General features: G+C 44.3%; 1 protein-coding gene across 5 annotated transcripts in view; it reads left to right on the plus strand.

The window, feature by feature from the left end:
• Positions 1-15,629, plus strand: part of TBC1D22A (TBC1 domain family member 22A) — a 459,537-nt gene that overhangs the window by 288,835 nt on the left and 155,073 nt on the right. For all 5 annotated transcript variants that reach the window (XM_050936235.1, XM_050936236.1, XM_050936237.1 and 2 more), the window contains exon 11: positions 8,239-8,366. In XM_050936235.1, coding sequence (XP_050792192.1) covers positions 8,239-8,366 — 128 coding nt within the window. The remainder of the gene's footprint in view (positions 1-8,238; positions 8,367-15,629) is intronic.

Here is a 15,629-nt window from a genome sequence, read left to right on the forward strand (position 1 = left end):
CCGAACATGGTACCGCCGAAGGTCCCGGCACCAGTCTCCAGCTCCCAGGCATGAACTGACAGAGTGGGACAGTGCAACGCCTCATGGGCTTGTGGCCTCTCCTTGGCCTTTGCGACTGAATTCGTCATCCCAAGCGGGGAGTGGCTATCACACCCAGGGCCATGACACTGATGATGCTAGCAAGGGGCAATATGAAGGGGATCCTGATCAGGGACCCCCACAATGGTCCTTCTGGACTCCTTGGGCATACTACCAAGCCCCGAGTGCCCCATCAGGCGCTTCTCGATCCACTCATTCAGAGCATCGGATGCCTGAGTCCACTGTGAGCCGTCCTCCGTAGACTTGGAGGCAACTGTCCTGCCACTAGATCAGGCCCATGCCACCACCGTAGTGGACCTAGGGCAGCAGGACCCTCCCCAACCAGAGCTTCCCCAGGATCCGCTTGTCTCAGGGGTATCCTCTTCCTCCTCCCCTGACGAGGTAGTGGCAGGCACATCCTCCTCTGGCCCACCGCCTAGAGATCTTTGTGCACACCAGGATTTCCTGCACAGGGTAGCACAGAACATGAACCTGCAGGTGGAAGAATTGGTGGAAGTGGAAGATCCGGTGGTGGACATTTTATCGGTCGATGCCCCCACACGGGACACCCTACCCTTCATTAGAACCGTCCAGGCTAATGCTGATATGATCTGTCAGTCCCCAGCATCTATTCCTCCCACGGCCAGAGGGGTGGAGAGGAAATACATGGTGCCCTCCAAGGGCTATGAATATCTGTATGTTCACCCTCACCCTTGCTCCCTCGTGGTGCAGTCGGTGAATGAGAATGAGCGACATGGCCAGCAAGTGCCCGCCACTGAGTCCAAGGACCCTAGGTACCTGGATTTATTTGAGCACAAGATTTATTCCGCTTGGGGTCTACAGCTCAGGGTAGCTAACCATCAGGCCCTCCTGAGCCATTATAACTATAACACCTGGACCTCGATGAGGAAGTTCAAGGAGTTGGTCCCCCAGGAGTCCAGACAGGAGTTTGCGGCCTTGCTCGAGGAGGGCAAGAAAGTGGCGAGGACATCCCTGCAGGCATCTTTAGATGCGGCGGACTTGGCAGCTAGAACTCTAGCCTCCGGCGTGGCTATGCGCCGCATCTTATGGCTACAAGTATCTGGTCTTCCACCAGAGCTGCAGCAGACCATTCAAGATCTGCCCTTTCATGGCCAAGGGCTGGTCTCCGATAAAAACTGACCCCAGACTTCAGAGTTTGAAGGACAACTGGGCCATCTTGCGATCACTGGGCATGCATACCCTGGTGACGCAACACAGAGCCTTCAAGCCCCAGCCTCAGCGCACCTACCCTAACCCTTGACCACGGCAAGACTTCACCAAAAGGCGTGGATGTGGTAATAGGAGCAGACAATCTGGTCCTCAAGCAGGCCAGAATCAGGGCTCCCCAAAGCCATTGGCGGGGCCCAAACAAAACTTTTGAAGGTGTGCTCAAGAATGGAGCACCAGTCTGCTTACCAGATCCTTTCCCACCTTCCTTCAGCCGCCTCTCCTATTTCCTCCCTGCGTGGTCCAGCATAATATCAGATCACTGGGTCCTATGCATGTTGGAAACTGGATATCATCTTCAGTTTGTTTCACGCCCCCAATCCCCTTTCCCACCCTGTTCCTCTTCAGGGACCCCTCTCACAAGCAACTCCTCTTACAGGAGGTACAGGCACTCCTGGCTATTGGAGCGGTAGAAGAGGTCCCAAAGAACTTGAGGGGCAGGGGATTTTACTCCCGTTACTTCCTAATCCCCAAGGCAAATGGGGGGTCTATGGCCCATCTTGGACCTGTGCAGACTCAAGAAATTCATGGTAAAGTTGAAGTTCTGTATGGTTTCCCTGGGGACCATTATCCCTTCCCTGGATCGTGGAGACTGGTATGCCGCCCTCAGCATGAAGGACGCATATTTCCACATAGCAATTTACCTGCTACACAGGCGATTCCTTTGCTTTGTGGTCAACTAGCAGCATTTCCAATTTACTGTCCTTCCCTTCAGCCTGTACAGAGCACCAAGGGTCTTCACAAAATGTGTGGCTGTCATAATGGCCTCGCTCTGCCAACATCGAATACAAGTGTTTCCATACCTTGATGACTGCCTCTTCGAGGTCCTTCCAACCTGCAGATGCAGTCTCACATTTGTGTCGTCATGAGCTTGTTCAAGCAACTTGGCTTGCTGCTCAACACTGAAAAGTCCACTCTGGAGCCTACGCAGAGAATAGACTTCATTGGGGCGATCCTGGACTCAAATCTCGCCAGGGCATGCTTACCGCAGGCCCCCTTGTAGTCCATGATGACCATGATTCATGGGCTCCAAAACTTCCCGACCTCGACAGCACGCATGTGCCTCGCTCTTCTGGGCCACGTGGCCTCGTGCACTTTTGTGACCAGACATGCCAGACTATACCTCTGCCCACTTCAGACCTGGCTCTTGTCAGTGTACCATCCAGGCCAAGACAGCTTGGACACAAATCTTTCTGTGCCAACAGAGGTCTTAGCCTCTCTGGGTTGGTGGCTAAACCCCACCTTGGTTTGCGAGGGGATGCCATTCCATGCCCCACAGCCCTCTCTAGCCCTGACCACGGACGCGTCATTTCTGGGCTGGGGAGCTCACCTTGCAGGACTTCGGACACAGGGTCTTTGGTCCGCACAAGAAATAACCCTACCCATCAAGATAAGGGAACTGAGAGCAATACGCCTCACGTGTCAGGTATTCTGCGAACACCTTCAAGGCCGTTGTGTCACAGTCTTCACAGACAACACAACAGCCATGTTTTATATCAATAAGCAAGGTGAAGTGTGGTGGTCCCTCCTCTGTCAGGAAGCCATACATCTCTGGGAATTTTGCATAGCTTACTCAATCAACCTGGTGTCGTCATTTCTCCCAGGAGTCCAGAAAACCTTGGCAGATCACCTCAGCAGGTCCTTCCTAGCTCACGAGTGGTCGATTCGCCCAGACATTATCCACTCTGTTTTCCAGAAGTGGGGATTTCCCCACATAGGCCTGTTTGCCTCTCGCGAGAATCGGAAGTGCCAGGTGTTCTGCTCCTTCCAGGGATGCTGCCCGGGCTCCCTGTTAGACGCCTTCCTGATAACCTGCAAAGACCACCTTCTCGATGCCTTTCCTCTGTTCCTACTGGTCCACAAGGTCCTTCTCAAGTTACGCAGGGAAAAGGCCCGCTTAATCTTGATCACTCCGGCATGGCCCAGGCAGCACTGGTATACCACACTCCTCTATCTGTCAGTGTCCAAACCAATTCCTCTACCATTGTGGCTGGATCTGATAACTCAGGAGCACGGCAGGCTATGCCATCCAGATCTACAGTCCCTCCATCTCACAGCATGGATGCTGCATGGTTAACCCAATCTGAGCTGTGTTGCTCCATTTCAGTGCAGCAAGTACTCTTAGGTAGTAGAAAGCCCTCCACTAGATCCACGTACCTGGCCAAATGGAAGCGCTTCTCTTGCTGGTGCGCCCAGAAAGATGCTGGCCCTCTGGAGGTGCCAGTGCTTACCATCCTAGAGTATCTCTGGTCCCTGAAACAGCAAGGCCTAGCTGTCTCGTCCATCAGGGTACACCTAGCAGTGGTTTCAGCCTTCCACCCTGGCGAGAATGGATGCTCAGTCTTCTCCAATCCTATGGTCAGCAGGTTCCTCAAGGCTTTTTCATAGAGGAAGATTTTGCAGCATTTCCTAAAAGTGGTCAGATTTGCCTGCTTTCCAGAAGTATGTTCCATGACCAGTTCCTTTGACCAAGAATACTGTTGCCCCTTGGCCTGAGTAGTTAACTTGGTTGGTTGGTTGCATTTGGATAAATTGATTAGGCATCTCAGGTATTTCTTTGGTGCCATCCTGTTATAAATAATGAGTGCTTTTAGATTAGTCATGGAGCAGATGTCAGATGGTGAAGCTCAAGTTTAGTTTATAAATCAAAGAGTAGGCTTGCAGGCTCAAACAGCGCAAATAGAAAGGGTGGCATTCACGAGTCCTGTGGTCCAGTCCACAGCTCATCCTATCCCAAGGTGAGCTATGTAGACCCCTTCTCCTTGTTTATCCCATATTACAATTTGTGATTTGCTTCTGTAGCTTAGCATTAACAAATCATTATTAAATGTCAACTTGTTAGCAAAGGCTTTATATTCTGTTTTGTCCGTTTCCATCAGCACAAGCTTATCATACATATAATGAAACTTTAACTCAAGCAAAAATAAGCTTTTTCATACATCTGAACATTGTTATGCTTCCCTCATATGTCTTCATCCTGTGTACTTTCTTGTGATTTCAGTTACAGCTTAGTACAGTAGAAATCTTGTTAAAAAATCTAGTGTGAAAGCATGTTATGCTTCTTTGTTTTTTAAAGTAAATCTGACCGCCAACTCTAGTATATTTCTGTTACTTTCTACTTAGGATCACTCTCAAAACCTTATGGGAGTCTTGCATGACAATTACTTAGCATCACCCTGGGGTCTGCTTAGTCTTTAGGCCTCTCTATGCCAACACAGTTTGTTTATACATGAAGTTCCGTTTCCCTGAACACAGTAGTACCAAACAGCAGGCTATTTCCTTGCTCGCAATTTCCAAGCCTGCCTTTCCAGTGAATACTTTGCCCCATGGGGCTTTGTCTCTGCTCCCTCACAGAACCATACTTACCACTGCTTCTCTTGCTGTCTGCTGCTTTCTCCTTAGCCCACATGGTTTGGCCACTGCCATGGGTAGTGGCTTTTATTGTTTCAGCTCTCTCTACACAGAGGCATATTTAATTGCTTAGCGCACTCATTGACTTTAGTCATGAGATGGATTGTATTAACACCTTCCAGCATAACAAAATGGTTTTGCTCTGTCTTACTCCTTTGATCAGGAAAGTATGTGACTTGCAAGCTTTGCTGCTATTTAATATAACAGTAGTAAGCAACTGTTCTACCAACGAGCAGTTTGGATTTTCTTCAACTGTTCCATGCTGTTAGAATTTTGTGTCTTGATTGCTCACATTCAAATCTTTTGTCATTTTGGCCATGTCTACATAACAAAGTTTGGTTGATACAAGTTATGCTGGCGTGCAGCCACCAAAGAACGCATATCATTCAGATGTGTACAAGCTTGGCTGCTTGCATAGGTACTGTACTCACCAGGAGTGTTTGCACTGATGTAAAATGGGATATCTACCCATAGTGCACTGCAATGTGCCCCATGCAGCCCTCCAATGGAGTGCCTTTGAGACATTTTTGCAGTGATTTATGGAATAGGAGCAATTTTGTTCAGGGATATCTGGGAGCTAGAGGTCAAATTCCCACCATTCCACTTTCTGCATTCCATAATGCTTTCCACATCCTAAATTTTTCACTGTTTCTTATCATTCTAACAATCCCATTCATTACTTTTCTCTCTCTGCCATCTCTCTGACAGAAGCATGGGCTGATTTCAGTACAATTCTACTATTTGGGGCTAATATGGGATGCACAATTCTCTGGTAGCTCCACAGTGTGGAGCGCCATTTCTGGGCCCAAGAAATGAGCACTGATTGTTGGAACAGCATCGCAATGCAGATTTGGGATGATGAACAGTGGCTTCAGAACTTTTGGATGCAAATGGCCACATTCCTGGATCTGTGTCTTGAGCTTGTCCAAGCCCTCTGGTGCAGGCACACCAAAATGAGAGCCTCATTGACAGTGGAAAAGCAAGTGGCAGTCTCACTCTGGAAACTTATAATGCCAGATTGCTACTAGTTAGTGGGCAAGGGAAGGGATAGCTCAGTGGTTTGAGCATTGGCCTGCTATACCTAGGGTTGTGAGTTCAGTCCTTGAGGGGGCCACTTAGGGATCTGGGGCAAAAATCAGTACTTGGTCCTGCTAGTGAAGGCATGGGGCTGGACTCAATGACCTTTCAAGGTCCCTTCCAGTTCTATGACATAGGTATATCTCCATATATTATTTATATTATATTATTAATCCTTTTGGAGTTGGAAAATCCACAATGGAGGCCGTTGTTATGCAAGTGTGCAGAGCCATTAAGTGTCTCCTGCTTTGCAGGACTGTGACTCTCAGTAATGTACAGGAAATGGGGGATTGATTTGCAGCAATGGTGTTCCTGAGTTGTGGCACGCATATACCTATTTTGGTGCCAACCCACCTGGCCACAGAGTACATCAACAGAAGGGGCTACTTTTCTATTGTTATGCAAGCACTAGTGGATCATGGGAAATGCTTCACTAGTATCAGTGTGGGCTGGTCAGGGAAGGTGCATGACCTTGCACTTTGTATTATTGAATTTCATCCCATTTCTGTTACTCCACTCTTCAAGATCATCCTTTTTTTTTCCTGTACAATATTCTCATTCTACTCTGTATTGATAATACCTCCTAACTTTGTATTATCAGCAAATGTAATGAGCACACTCCTACAGCTTGGTCTGTAGCTTTTCTCTACAAGATTTTGTCCTTTGCTTGGAATGCAAATTGCAAATAGTTTTTATATAGTTGATATTTAAATTAATTCTAAGCCTCCTCCACATTTAAGTCCTTAAGCTCTTTGGTGCAGTTGTCTTCTTTTACTACTTCCCTTAAGTCTGCCTTTTTGAAATCAAAAAAACATAGTTGAAGACCTGGTTTTGATTATCCTTCCACTTACTGTTAATGGAATCAGCTCCTGATCATTTGATCCAAAGCTATTTCCTCACTACTTACCAACACCAAGTTAAAGTTGCTTGACCTCTTGGTTTAGTGATGATTTGATGAAGAAAACGTTTGTCATCTTTTAGAACACAGGACTTTTCAAAAAGCTGCCAGCAGGGATGTTGATCATGTTAAAATGCCAATGGTGATTCTAGGGGATCAAGCCTGCCCTTTACTCCCCTGACTCATGAAGCTGTGGGATGGCCACATCAGCAGTGCCCAGGGAAGATTTTAGCTACCAGCTCAGTAGGTACAGAATGATGGTTGAATTTGCTTTTGGTAGATTGAAGGCACATTCCACCACATCCTTCCGCTGCTGCAGCCCTGCAAATCTGCCTTCCACTCATTAGCAACTGCCAGATAAAAACAACTTTTTGCTGGCAGTCGAAGGGTTGCTAATAAGCGGAATCTATTTGTGTAGCTATGTTTCTCCTTGTTGTCCCGCAGCATACAATGGTTGGGGTAAGGATGTACACAGTGATGCCAGGTGGTATGATGGGAGCATGTAAGGAGCAGCAATTATTGAGTTGTCAAGGCTACAAGGCTGCGGAATATGGGATCTTTGAGCCTGCATGTCAACCATGGTGCGAAGCATTTCTTTTCTTGTCCTGTTGCATTTCCCAATGTGCACCTCTTTCTCGCAATCCTTTTTGCCTCTCCTGAAGCAACCATTCTCAGTCTTTCTCTATGGTCGTGTTCTGATGTGCCCTCCAAACCCTCTGATCAGTGGACAAGGCAATGGTGGGTTGGAGAATTCCATAGAACAAGTCCTTCCCATGGTGGGAGGCATGCCAGAAGCTGCTGATCAAAACAGATACACACCATTAGATTTATGGTCACAATGGTACTAAAAAACCCTTTATACGAAATGCCTGTTAACACCTCCCTACGTCTCCGCTTTGCAGCTCAAACAATGGTGAGTACAGCATAGAGCAGAGGAAAGGAGAATTCTGTGGCATGTTATTATAAAGTCTAGGAACCCATCCCAGGATATGAATATATGCAGAGAATATATTGACACCATTTTCACCGACAGTGGTGATTTTGGCTGGTATCTCATACCTCAGGGTGACAGAGGCACAGACAACCAGGTGCTACTGGCTTACCGCAGCTGCCCGGTCCTGTATGTTGCTAGCTTGTTTACTGCAGTGGTGCCAGCACAACTCATCACAGAGTGCTTTGGGAAAGTGTCCTAGCACAGTGGAAGAAACAAGGCTGCCATCCCTAGAAATCTTTGGGAGAGGATAGCAGAGTATCCCCATCAAAGTGTAATTGAGATCTCTGAAAAGGATAAAAGGGACATCCCTATTCAGATATGCAGAGTACTCTTAAACCACGTAGGGACAGCAAACTAAATGCAAGATAAGTTTGGCTGTACCTCTCTCCATTTTGTTCATTTTCTCTTAACCGTAACAGTTTCTGTGAATTGATTTTATATAATGTTTTATTTTTAGACTGTTTATTTGATAATTATAGCTTCAGACAAGGTTCTAAATAAGTTATAAATGTTTCTTTGTTTTGTCTTCCAGAACAAGTACACAGACATTTAGATCAACATGAGGTGAAATACTTGCAATTTGCTTTCCGTTGGATGAATAACTTGCTGATGAGAGAAGTTCCCCTGAGGTGCACCATAAGGCTATGGGACACATACCAGGTGAGCGCTTGCTTTGTGGTTGCATACTTCCAATTAGTGATGTAGGATGACGACATTCTCAGGTGCTGTCCTTTTCTGTAAATGTACCTGTCCCTATTTTTAAGTATGGGACAATGACTACAGTTTTTCCTCGTTGCTGTACACAGTACATAAAATGAATATATAGCTTTTCTGTCCACTGGTATCATCTGATTTGATTGAATACTTCACCTCAGACTTGCTGCTTTATTCTAATATAATTGTAACATAATCTACAAATTGTTGGTCTTTTACTGGCAGAAATTAAGGTAAAGTGAGAAATATTTTATTTTAACTGGATAGCATATGTCAAGGCTGAATCCTCATTTTGTCACTTTGAGTGCAGAATGTGAGGGCCTGCAAGGATTCTAAAAATTAGTTCGTGCCACTCCAGACTTGTAACCTTGGGAGTTTAATACAGCTTTTCTCTGACCTTGGCTTGGTAAATGCTGCCACCACCCAAAATGCAAAAAACTCCCTTGGATACAGGAAGAAGCACTTGGGAATTCCTCCTTGTGGGGTACCCTTAAGTCCTTTCACCACCCCCTCCCCTTCAGGGAAAAGCTGAGAAAGAAAACAAAGGAAATTAGCTGTTGCCACCAGCGAATCGAACAGCATATGCACAAACCTCTTAGGACACCAAAAATCCAATCCTGTTCTTAAAAAGGTAAATTTTATTAAAAACAAAAAGGAAGAAAATAGATCTGGAACTTAGGCTTTTGCTGGGTTTTAAAAGAGCAATTTCAAAAAATTAAGCACCCAAAATAGCTTTTTTGGGGTTCAGCTTAAAGGTTACAATCAAACCAAAGCATCTGGAGTTAGCACAGAGGAATCCACAAGCCAAAATAAAGAAATCCGATCACGTTATCTAAACATTTCCTATCCAAATGATTCCTTCTAGGTATAGAAGATAATTTTTCATACCTGGTTTGAACCCTACACAGCATTCCTTCTTATAGCATTGCTGCACCGTGTCCCTGCAGCCCAAAGAGAACGACAGACAAAGGGAAAGGTGTTTTTTTTCCAATTTTAAAAAGTTCTAGCGTTCCCAATGGCTCTCTTGTTTAGGTGCCCACTTTTTTTTCTTTACCTGGGGGACTTTTTAACCCTATACAGGTAAAACAAGTCGAGAACTGCTACCAAGAGGGATTTTACAGCTAACTGGCTGGCTGGGTGTCCATCAAAAGGAGCTACCTCACCCCACTTTATTTATCACAGCATATTATATGAAAGCAGTGTTACCTGCTGGTTAAAGCAAGAAGTGGAGATAAGGACCTCTGGATTCTGTTGTATTCTATTTATGAAAATACTTACTGTTTTATTTTGTACATTTCTCTCTCCCTCAATATACTCATCACAAAAATATTTACATTTATTTGTCTGGGTGAAATGTTGAGAGATTTGGCTAATGTTTTTAAAGTATGTAGAGATCCTCAGATGAAATGCACTATAGAAGTATTAATTTACTAGTTAAGTACAGGCTTGATCATTTATACCACTCTGATCTGAAAGTGACACATTTTGCTTGAATTCCTGTTTACTAGTAGGTGAAGCTGGTGACACATTAAGTGCAAAATTGATAGGCAAGTACTTTAACTATGATGGGTTCTCACTTTTAGTCAAGCTATTTTGAGCACAGGATTTGGGTAAGTTGGAGATAGATTCCCCCTATTTTTAGCCTCCTGAGACCTCCTTTAAGTAGACCAGTCTCTCTAATTGATGATCAGCTCTAACTGCTCCAAGAGGCTATTCTTGCAGCTGAAAATATCCCATAGGATAGAGCATATATCTTTTTGCTGGGGAAATTCTATGGTTGCCAGTTAAGTCCCTTTTGCACTGAGGCCTTGGCTACACTGGCACTTTACAGCGCTGCAACTTTTGCGCTCAGGGGTGTGAAAACACTCCCCCCCCGAGCGCTGCAAAATACAGCGCTGTAAAGCCTCAGTGTAATCAGTGCTCCCAGCGCTGCAAGCTACACCCGTAGAGGATGTGGTTTACATGCAGCTCTCCCAGCGCTGGCACACCGACCACACTCACACTTCAAAGCGCTGCCGCGGCAGTGCTTTGAAATTTCAAGTGTAGCCATACCCTGAGAGAGCAACATAAAAGACATCACTACCTGCGAGCGAATCAGGCTCTGTTTTAAGCTTTAGACTAGTAACTTCTCTAGTATAATATAATCGAAGAGTAATAATTATCACAATAGTTAAAATAAACCTGAATGTGTAAATAAGGGCTGCAGAGACCATGAATTATAGGTTTTGTTGGAGTAATGTTATGTGGTGTAACTGTTGCTGTCACTGGAAAAGTTCAGTGTTCCTTTTGAGATTCTGCAGATTCCTGCAGTTTCTGTATGATCCATTTCTGCAGAAAGCCATATATTGTGATGCAGATTTCCTTGCTGTGCTTACAGTATCTTTTAAAAAGGTTCACAGATTCCCCATAACAAAATGCATAGGTGTTCTGTAACTGTGCTTTGATAAATCTGTAAAAATATGGTACTGTCTTTACAGTAGAACTTTACAAACACAAAATACATTTTGAAAAAGAAAACTACTGCTTGACAACAACTTTTAATTTTCATTCCTGCTAAAACAGGATAATTAGAAGCACTATACAGCTTGTACACACAACAAGGTCTGTGATGCGGGCTTCTTAGCTTTAAAGATTTAGTTTCGTTGATTCTTTCCTTAATTTGGATTGTACTTTAACAAGAGGAAATTCAACTTTCTTTGACTTGGCTTGTTTTTTATGTGAGAACAAATGGCTTTGATTAGCTACATTGTTCCTTTCAAAGGTTGCTTTTTTTCTTTTTCTTTTTCTTTTTTTTTTTTTCCAAATTGCTAAATTACTCTCAGGACACTGAAGTTTTAAGTCTTTAGAACTGAATTATGTGAGCTTTGTTGGAATCAGCTGTAAAAGATTCCACAGTCAGAAACTGTAATACAAGACCTCAGTTTTGTCTTCTACTTACAAGAGATAGATAAAGAATTATTGGGGCCCTGGGCACAAAGAACTTTTGGGCCCCCCAACCCTTCCCTTGCCACCTGGCCCCACTCCCTGCCCCTTCCCGCAACAACTACCCTTTGGCCAAGCCAGAAGCTGGAGTCGGGCCATGGTAAGATCCGCCCGGGGCCAGTCTGAGGGAAAATGGAGCCATGGGCAAACTTGTATCTTGATGCCTCTGGCCGTATAGGCTCCCCAACCCCCCAGGGCCTTGCTGCCTCCCCCTCTAGTCCTTAATTTATATTAAAAGAGGAGCTGGACTCAGCCCTAGCAAGCCTCGGCACAAATTAAGCACTGGCTGGGTGGCCAGATAGTGGCAGCTCCTGGCTGTTGTGCCTAGGTCTGAAGGCATTGCCACCAGCAGCAGCAGCATAACATGAGAACATAAGAACGGCTATACTAGGTCAGACCAAAGGTCCATCCAGCCCAGTATTCTGTCTGCCGACAGTGACCAATGCCAGGTGCCCCAGAGAGAGTGAACCTAACAGGTAATGATCAAGTGATCTCTCTCCTGCCATCCATCTCCATCCTCTGACAAACGGAGGCTAGGGACACCATTCCTTACCCATCCTGGCTAATAGCTATTTATAGACTTCACCACCATGAATTTATCCAGTTCCCTTTTAAACGCTGTTATAGTCCCAACCTTCACAACCTCCACAGGTAAGGAGTTCCACAAGTTGACTATGCGCTGTGTGAAGAACTTCCTTTTATTTGTTTTAAACCTGCTGCCCATTCATTTCATTTGGTGGCCCCTAGTTCTTGTATTATGGGAATAAGTAAATAACTTCCTTATCCACTTTCTCCACATCACTCATGATTTTATATCTCTATCATATCCCCCTTTAGTCTCCTCTTTTCCAAGCTGAAGAGTCCTGGCCTCTTTAATCTTTCCTCATATGGGACCCTCTCCAAACCCCTAATCATTTTAGTTGCCCTTTTCTGAACCTTTTCTAGTGCCAGTATATCTTTTTTGAGATGAGGAGACCATATCTGTATGCAATATTCGAGATGTGGGCATACCATCGATTTATATAAGGGCAATAATATATTCTCAGTCTTATTCTCTATCCCCTTTTTAATTATTCCTAACATCCTGTTTGCTTTTTTGACCACCTCTGCACACTGCGTGGACGTCTTCAGAGAACTATACACGATGACTCCAAGATCTTTTTCCTGACTCGTTGTAGCTAAATTAGCCCACATCATATTGTATGTATAGCTGGGTTTATTTTTGCAATGTGCATTACTTTACATTTATCCACATTAAATTTCATTTGCCATTTTGTTGCCCAATCACTTAGTTTTGTGAGATCTTTTTGAAGTTCTTCACAGTCTGCTTTGGTCTTAACTATCTTGAGCAGTTTAGTATTGTCTTAAACAGATAGCTAAGGGTTAATGCCTCTTACCTGTAAAGTGTTAAGAAGTTAACCTAGCCTAGCTAACACCTGACCAGAGGAACCAATGAGGGAACAAGATGTTTCAAAAGGAAGGAGGGAAGTTTTCCTTTGTTTAGAGCTGCAGTTTCAGCCGGAGTGAAAAAGATCAAGGAACCAGCCTCTTACCAGAGTAGTAAGTTTTAGAAAGGGATAAATAGGTTTATGTTTGTTTTCCTTGTAACTTGTCTTAGTACCATTAAGGGAATTATCAAATTTGGGTATTCTTGTGTGTGTATTACGATTTTTGCCCAGGGGAACATCCTCTGTGTTTTGAATCTGTTGTCTGTGAGAGTAGCTGGTATGCTAATCTCTCCCAGAAGGTTTTCTTTTCCTTTCTTTTCTTTAATTAAAAGCCTTTCTCTTAATACCTGATTGATTTTTTCCTTGGTTTTAGATCCAAGGGGATTGGATCTGGACTCACCAGGAATTGGTGGGGGAAAGGAGAGGGGATGGTTAAATTCTCCTTGTGTTAGGATCCAAGGGTTTGGATCTGTGTTCACCAGGGAATTGGTGAAGTCCCTCAAGACTACCCGGGGAAAAAGGAAGTACTTGGGAGTGGTGGCAGCGATACCAGATCTAAGCTAGTAATTAAGCTTAGAAGTGTCCATGCAGGTCCCCACATCTGTATCCTATAGTTCAGAGTGGGGAAGGAACCTTGACAAGTATCATCTGCAAACTTTGCCACCTTTCTGTTTATCCCTTTCTCCAGATGATTTATGAGTAAGTTGAATAGGATTGGTCCTAGGACTGACCCTTGGGGAACACCACTAGTTACCCCTCTCCATTCTGAGAATTTGCCATTAATTCCTACCCTTTGTTCCCTGTCTTTTAGCCAGTTCTCAATCGATGAAAGAACCTTCCCTTTTATCCCATGACAGCTTAATTTACATAAGAGCCTTTGGTGAGGGACCTTGTGAAAGGCTTTCTGGAAATCTAAGTACACTACGTACACTGGATCCCCCTTGTCCACATGTTTGTTGACCCCTTCAAAGAACTCTAATAGATTAATAAGACACAATTTCCCTTTACAGAAACCATGTTGACTATTGCTCAACAGTTTGTTTTTCTATGTGTCTGACAATTTTGTTCTTAACTATTGTTTCAACTAATTTGCCTGGTACCGATGTTAGACTTACCGATCTGTAATTGCCGGGATCATCTCTAGATATTTTAAATATTAGTGTTACATTAACTAACTTCCAGCCATTGGGTACAGAAGCTGATTTAAAGGACAAGTTACAAACCTTAATTAATAGTTCCGCAACTTCACATTTGAATTCTTTCAGAACTCTTGGGTGAATGCCATCTGGCCCCGGTGATTTGTTAATGTTGAGTTTATCAACTAATTCCAAAACCTCCTCTAGTGACACTTCAATCTGTGACAGTTCTTCAGATTTGTCACCTACAAAAACTGGCTCAGGTTTGGGAATCTCCCTAACATCCTGAGCCGTGAAGACTGAAGCAAAGAATCTATTTAGTTTCTCCGCAATGACTTGATCGTCTTTAAGCACTCCTTTTGTATCTCGATCATCAAGGGGCCCCACTGGTTGTTTAGCAGGCTTCCTGCTTCTGATGTACTTAAAAAACATTTTGTTATTACCTTTGGAGTTTTTGGCTAGGCGTTCTTCAAATTCCTCTTTGGCTTTTCTTATTACACTCTTGCACTTAATTTGGCAGTGTTTATGCTCCTTTCTATTTGCCTTACTAGGATTTGACTTCCACTTTTTAATGGAAGTCTTTTTATCTCTCACTGCTTCTTTTACATGGTTGTTAAGCCGCGGTGGCTCTTCTTTGGTTTTTACTGTGTTTTTTAATTTGGGGTATACATTGAAGTTTGGCCTCTGTTATGGTGTCTTTAAAAAGCGCCCATGCAGCTTGCAGGAATTTCACTTTAGTCACTGTGCCTTTTAACTTTTGTTTAACTAACCCCCTTGTTTTTGCATAGTTCCCCTTTTTGAAATTAAATGCCACAGTATTGGGCTGTTGAGATGTTCTTCCCACCGCAGGGATGTTGAATGCTGTTGTATTATGGTCACTATTTCCAAGCAGTCCTGTTATAGTTACCTCTTGGACCAGCTCCTGCACTCCACTCAGGATTAAATCTAGAGTTGTCTCTCCCCTTGTGGGTTCCCGTACCAGCTGCTCCATAAAGCAGTCATTTAAAGTATCGAGAAATTTTATCTCTGCATTTTGTCCTGAAGTGAAATGTTCCCAGTCAATGTGGAGATAATTGAAATCCCCCACTATTATTGAGTTCTTAATTTTGATAGCCTCTCTAATTTCCCTTAGCATTTCATCATCACTATCACTATCTTGGTCAGGTGGTGGATAATAGATCCCTAATGTTATATACTTATTAGAACATGAAATTTCTATCCATAGAGATTCTATGGATCATGTGGATTCACTTAAGATTTTTACTCCATTTGATTCTACATTTTCTTTCACATATAGTGCCACTCCCCCCCCCCCCGCACAATTAGAGAAGTAAGGGTGGCATGGTATATGGTGTATTACCACCTTACTTTGTGCTACACCATGCCCCCTCTGCCCATAACCCCTACACCCTTCCTGTTCCCCTAACTCCTGCACTTCTCTTCTGTGCCCACATGGGGGAACTGACCTGGATGCACAGAGCAGCAGGCACAGCTGCTCGTGCACCCCCAAGAGGACTGGGGGTTGGGGGAAGATGAGGAGCAGTGTCAGGGCTCCTTGCATCCAGGTCACTTTCTCCACCCGGGCTGCATAAGGGGAGGACAGGAAAGGAACAGTTCCTGATGCTCACCTCACAGCACAGTCT

The sequence above is a fragment of the Gopherus flavomarginatus genome, chromosome 1 (genome assembly GCF_025201925.1).
Source record: "Gopherus flavomarginatus isolate rGopFla2 chromosome 1, rGopFla2.mat.asm, whole genome shotgun sequence".
NCBI classification, from domain to species: Eukaryota; Metazoa; Chordata; order Testudines; family Testudinidae; genus Gopherus; species Gopherus flavomarginatus.